The sequence below is a fragment of the Protobothrops mucrosquamatus genome, unplaced genomic scaffold (genome assembly GCF_001527695.2).
Source record: "Protobothrops mucrosquamatus isolate PMUCROS unplaced genomic scaffold, P.Mucros_1.0 scaffold2149, whole genome shotgun sequence".
NCBI classification, from domain to species: domain Eukaryota; kingdom Metazoa; phylum Chordata; class Lepidosauria; order Squamata; family Viperidae; genus Protobothrops; species Protobothrops mucrosquamatus.
The window spans coordinates 21693-28399 of NW_015388247.1; the positions used below are offsets into that span (position 1 = coordinate 21693).

Sequence of the window (6707 nt, forward strand, 5' to 3'; positions counted from 1 at the left end):
TCTGAATTTCTAATGCTTTTTCTATTCTTACCTCTTTCTTTAGAAAAATTAACTTACTGTATACTGCTGAGTTTTTTTAAAAAAATTATATTTTTGTGAGGCAGGATTCTTCTAAACAAATGGACTGAGGAAAATGGGTAAGTTCCCACACACATCTGGATCAGGCCTCTGTACAATTCCTCTTAAGTTAAAAAATAACAGAAAAACATGGATAATACACATTTGCCTCTTGGTTTTATTGGAAAATGAAGCTATTTTGACAAACATACATTAATAAGAATTCTAGATATCATGATATAGTTCTTTATCCATTGGAAACAACTTTAATTCTATTGAATAATAATTACACATTATTCCTCATAGCCCCCTACGAGGTAGAAATGTCTGGATTAAAAGCAGACAACCAGTAATACAGAGTTTGTAACTGAACAAGAACATAACACCAAATGGCTCATAATGTAAATATAAACAGCATAAACCGGTTAAGTTTCAGAGTTCTTGCAACAAAGATGCACAAAAACTCATGACCATACAGCTCTTGAATACCTTATACATGCAAAATAATAGGTCACCTTACCACATGATGGCCTAGTAATTTCCGCTATATATATATTTCCACCTAAAATATTTTCTGTAAAGCACAGGTAGGCACACTTTTATTTTCAAGAACCATACATTTTCTCAGGGATAAACAGTAGGGGGCTGTGATAAGAACCCAAAGAAGGTAAAGACGTCCATTTTTTCTCACATACTGTTGTAGCCTTTTTGGGGGGGCTTTTCTTCCCAGACATCTGACCCGATCCATTGCACAAAAAATGGAAATTAGCCTATGAGGCTTAGGTTATCTGCCCTGTTATAAAACATATATAAGAAAATAATGGCTAAGCTATTAAACTATCTAGAAACTATTGTATTGGAAAATGAAGGTTGGGAAAACTAAGAATACTAAATGTGAAATCCTTATTTGATGCCTTCATATATCATTTTTTTTTCTTTAAAAAATGTAACTCTGGTACATGGGTAAATTAACACATTTCCATCCAGATTTGCTTCAGACAAATCCCTGCTTCATATTGTTACTGATTTTAATATTCAATTCACAACAAGATATGTTCTTTTTGATCGATAGAAAGATTATTCTGTTTCCTAGTTTCCATGTTTTCTATTCAGATTATTACCCACATCACTTTTTTAAAGGGATAAATGGGACCGTTCATGTGGATCATAATCAAATCTAAATCTAGTGCCTATATTCTACCAATGCATAAAGTTCTGTGAATTAGTCTTCAATAATTACTGATACAATAGAGGCGGGTATCTTCTTTCACACATTTTAAATATTTTTCCTCATCGCTTTTGTAACTAAAGAAAAAATGGGCATGTAGCTTCAGATCCTATTTTGCATCTTTTTGACTCTTAACCCAAGTAATGTGCACCAGAGTACAGCTGTAGCATAACATATAGTTTGGCCCCTATGTCACTAAGAGCAAATTCTGGTTGAATCTTGTACCCGCCACTAAATTAGTCATTAGGCAGATTATAATCTAATCCTTTTATGTTTTGTTATAGAAGGGGAATATTGGAGGAATATCTTAGAAGAATACTATAAGGTTTGCAAGTGATACTTAGGAAGTGCTTTTGAACGTTCCGAAGTGCTGTTATAAAAGCAACAGTGCATAAAAGTGCATACACTATCAATTTTAAACATTTGTGCAATGGCAGTTTATCATATTTTATGATCCTGTCCTAATATCTTATTTACATATTACTTCTTAATGTTTCAGTTCATTTAACATTTCAGTTATTAAGTTCGTCTGATTCTCAGCTGTATCTTGATGACTACAGACAGGAAAGAAGTAAAGTGGCAGGAATTTTCCAATCATAAGGGGAGATGGATGGAGAATGCTCCTGTTTTCTTCACTGTTATGTAGTTGGTGAGTGAAGAGAGGCATCTTTCGCCAAAGGGATTGAAATAAATTTACTGAAGTAGAATTAATGATGGCTTTTGTTTTTAGTAGTTTTTCACCTGCATTCTTAGGCCCTTCTGATTTAACTGCACAATACATATTTTATTATACACATTAACTTCAAAATTTCATATTTTAAGATATGTCACATTTTCTAAGTACTCAAACCACAAAGCTCTTTAATATGGAAAAATGAGACAATTCATACAGAAAGCGCATTAGTGGCACAGAAAGGAAGAAGTGATTCAATGGCAACTGCTATTGTAACACAGTTAACAATGAGTAACAAAGTTCTCATCACACAGTTAAACCTTTGATGAACTTTTGCACACATACAAAGATCGATTTAGGGGAGGCAAATTTTTGGCAATATCGAATAGTGGAAGAATCTCTTCTTCAGTGGTTCCTTTAATAATTGTCATCAAATTCTACAGCGGCAAGGCTAGCCTGCAACAAAAACTAGTCAGCTGCAAATTCTTTATTTCAAACATGTTTTTAAATGAGGTGCTATTGATTTTAATAGCTCTATTTTTACTAGAATTAAATTTGGATCCAATCCACTATACACATTTTTTTAAACAAGCATTTATTCAATTTTCAAAACCTCTGAAAAGATATTTTCAATATTTAAGAGAATGGGCCAAATTCTTAGTTTCATACATACAGGGATAACTGGCTCAGGTTTAAATTAAATTCATAAAAAGATATTTATTTAGAAGTATCATAAGTGCCATTTATCAGCACTGCATTTAGGACTGAAAGATATTGAGACAAGGTACACTATGGCCAATGTAACATTCTTGCATTTGGATAGAACATGGATTATCAGAACCAGCACTTAATCTATAGAGTCATTGTCAGTAACTCTAGTTCACATAAATCTAAAGCCTAATTTTGACATCTAGGGAGATAGTAAACTATTCCTAGATTGTATTAGTTGGAATTCCGGGAGGGGGGGGGCTCATAAGAGTTTATCACAACAATTTATAATACTCAAATATAGAAAACAAGACATCAGTGAAAAGATTAGGCTAGGATCCCTTTCATTGTAATTTCTGTTTCTTAGGCATTTATTTGGAAATATGCAACATTTCATTATGTAAACCAAAGTTCTAAAAGTTTGCCACCTTATGTGCTGCTTATGATAGCCCAAGTCATGCCCATTTCCATTCAAGAAAACAGTAGTTCTTGTAACATGTCCAGCCACAATTTTTGTATAATAGTGAGGTACTTCTTTTCAGTTCTGTTCCACAGGATAAGCTACAAAGCACTTTTCAAGGAATACTAACTCAACATTGCAGGAATCTCTCTGCTAGTTTTAAATTTGATAGATTACTTTTCTCCACAATAATCATTCAAGGATACACAATGGCCATCTCAGCATATAATAGCACCTGCCTGGGTTTGAAAGCTAAGCGGAGGTGGGTCTAATTAAGATTGCAGAGGAACACATCCTGAAAATACCAGGGCTTTAGACTACCGTAGAAGTAAACAAACAAATGCAACACTATCCTGGAAGAAGGCAATAGAAAATCACTTCTGTATTGCTATCAAGAAAATCAAGAATAACTATGAAGTCACCAAGAGATGTAACTTGGACATTTGATATCCAGCAGTGGTCAAAATATACAGCGTTCCATTCACATAATCACCACTGATTATAGACTAGGTACAGTATCAGGCTACCTATGTGCTTAGTAATAAACTTTTGTGAACAGTTACATCTTGATGAATCTTCCATGTTATTTTTAAAAACATATTATAGTCTAGGGTTTGAATCAAGCCAAAGAATGTTTGAATGTTTTTTTTAAAAAAATCATTCCTTAATCAGCTGTTTTAGTACCTGTTTACTTATCCAAGGATAATACATATTTCTAAGAATATGTACTATTATCATACTTGTGTGTGTACCATATAAATAAATGTAACTATCTCAAGAGCTGCTCATTAGGTCTGTTTTAAATTTAGAAAAAAATAGTACTTTCACTCAAGTATTTTTGGATGAGGGCACTTGAGGCACTACTTGTTCCTTGTCATGGAACAACACCAAAAAAAAAAACCTGAGATCTGAAACATAAAGTTTATTTCTCATTCTATGTGAAACCAGAAACATCCCCACTTCTATTACAGCCTCAAAGAGCTTTTAATATTAAAAAAAAAGTAACTGAAAAATATTCTCATTAAAAAGAGGGAAAGGTCCCAAACACACACATACACACATGCACACACAAATGCCCAAATACACCTCTTTCACCTTCCTAAAATGCAACTAAAATGTTTGTATAATATGTTTGATTTACAAACTGTACAAGAAACAGTTTTTAAAAGCCATTCATCTTAAAAGAAGTGAAATATTTCCAAAAGGTCATATTTCATATGATGTTAGGTTGATGTCTGGTCAATTCTCATCATCACGTCCATAGTGAATAGTCTGTATTTCCTGAGCGATGAATGAGGCCATCTCCTGGGTACCTGCTGCTATTACTCGACATGACATCAGATCTAAAGGTCCACCTAGGAGAAAAAATTATTGAAAAATAGTTTAGATGTTTCTTTTGTGATGAAGACATCGATTCTTTGTGTAGTCCACTATGTGCATTTATCTGGTGTATATGTATGTACTGTATGTATGTATGTATGTATGTATGTGTATATATATATATATGAACAACATTACTAAACTTTATTCTGATATACAAAGTTTCTCATTCTTGCTCCTTCTTCCTTCAGAATCCCTTTCACCTAAGCTCCATAGCAGTGCTTAGAAATACCAATTTTTTCTTTTGAGTGTTGGTCTTTTTTTCCTCCTTCCAGAAGTAGGTGGAGAACTAGTATGAATAGAACAGGGGTTGTCTGAAAGGTAAGACAGACATTTCCTGTCCTAAAGTCCATCTTGATATCACCCAAAACACTTGTGGGATACATGTAGGAAGTCTTGCTTTGAGCCAACTTGACTTTCCCATCATAATAATACAATAAGCCATTAGGGACTGCAACTGTACAATAAGAAGCACAGTATCTGCAAACTTTTAAAACTGTACATTAAACCCCTAGAACAGCGGCCCCCAACTTTTTGGGCACCAGGGACCGGTTCTGTGGAAAAAGGTTTTTCCACGGACCGGTGGTAGTGTGGTTTTATGTGCTGCCTGCATCCCGGAGATGGGGCTTTGGTTGTTTATGCGGCCTGGTTTCTGGTATGCTGTGGCCAGGTGCTGGTCCATGGACTGGGGGTTGGGGACCCCTGCCCTTCCCCATTTCTAAGGCCCCCAATGTGGACTCACACTTTTCTGAACATTCTTTTCTAAAGGCTGGACTTCCAGGAAAGTCTAGAATGAGATTGTGGCAAAAAAAAATAATAAACTTTTGAATTTGAAGGAGTGGTATCATGTGCAAATCATACTTTGTACTTCTTAAAATATATTTGCTTACCTGATGTATCTATCACAACTCCACCTGCCTCCCTGATAATAACAGTAGCTGCTGCCAAATCCCAACAATGTAAGCCAAACTGGTAATATGCATCTGCAGCCCCAGATGCTAAATGACAGAGTGCCAAAGTAGCACTTCCAATAACACGAACCCTGCGATAAATGTTGAAAAAATTCCAAATAACATTAAACATTTGCTCATAATGAAGTGATTGTGCAATGACATACATTTCCAAATATTGGACTCAACATTTTTACTTGTTTTACAGATTTTTATCCTTGATGTCCAGTATGAACATGATATTTTACACAGACAACACTTTCTTTAAAGAGCCAAGTGCAATAAAGATGAAGAGGGAAGCAGGCATTAAATACATTTTATAGTCTAACATTATGCCAAACACAGCTTATTTTTGTGATGGAATTCATGAATTCAGTGCAAAAAAGGAGACTGTGATAGCAGGGGTAGAATTCTCTTGATATACAGTACGAGGGGTGCTATTGATGGCACAGTCCATATATGCATTTGAATACCTATGAAACTGTTGATTTGGCTGACTGGATTTCTGACTGCACTACTTAACCGAAATATTATATTAACAATTTTCTTGTTACTAAGTTTATTAATTTTCCAGGAAACAGAATTACCCATGTGCCTGTGCCTTTAGCAATCGTTCCATGTTACTGAGAAAGACTTTCAGAGTGTCAGGATCTCGCTTTGGACCAATCTCAGTTAAAATCAAGGCTTTTGTGATATCTGCAAGAAAAATAATAGATATGTATTAAGGCAACAGCTCATTCTAATTTCTTTTATAGAGTTCTATATCTTTGGATGCAGAAATCATTTTCAAGAAGTCTTTTTAGAGGCAAAACCCCCAGCTGATCTTTGAATGGCATGCCAGAGACCACAGCAAAAAAATAACACTAAACTTGATTTCATTTATGTTAACATTTAAATACATTTAGAACCATACTAATAGTACAATTTCATAGAGTCAAGCTAAATGCCTGCTGATTAAATGGACATGTCTACATTGTTTTCTTGGTTGCAGTTTGGAAGTAGTTTTCCATTGTTTTCTTTTGGTATGGTTTTTTTTTTTAAACTTCACAATCTAATCTATAGCATGGGATTTCATACTGGTCTCCTATCCAAAAATCCAACTGTTCACAATTACAACTGTGTTGAAAAAGTAACTTTATGATGAATCCCTACATTTATGATGTTTGCAGATCTGTAAAGCAAAGGAAAACTGAAGAAAATAGTAAGTAGTTGTGATTTTACTTAGTGACTGTTTGATTTAACAACTGTTAC

General features: G+C 34.4%; 1 protein-coding gene across 1 annotated transcript in view; it reads right to left on the minus strand.

Moving 5' to 3' along the window:
- Nucleotides 1-4022: 4022 nt before the first annotated feature.
- The window catches only part of IMPA2 (inositol monophosphatase 2), a 15730-nt gene continuing 13045 nt past the window's right edge, over nucleotides 4023-6707 (minus strand). Inside the window, exons 6-8 of the mRNA XM_015824176.1 lie at nucleotides 6044-6152; nucleotides 5397-5548; nucleotides 4023-4481 (exon numbers count right to left, since the gene is read on the minus strand). Of these exons, the coding sequence (XP_015679662.1) occupies nucleotides 4366-4481; nucleotides 5397-5548; nucleotides 6044-6152 (377 nt within the window). The 3' untranslated portion in view covers nucleotides 4023-4365. The remainder of the gene's footprint in view (nucleotides 4482-5396; nucleotides 5549-6043; nucleotides 6153-6707) is intronic.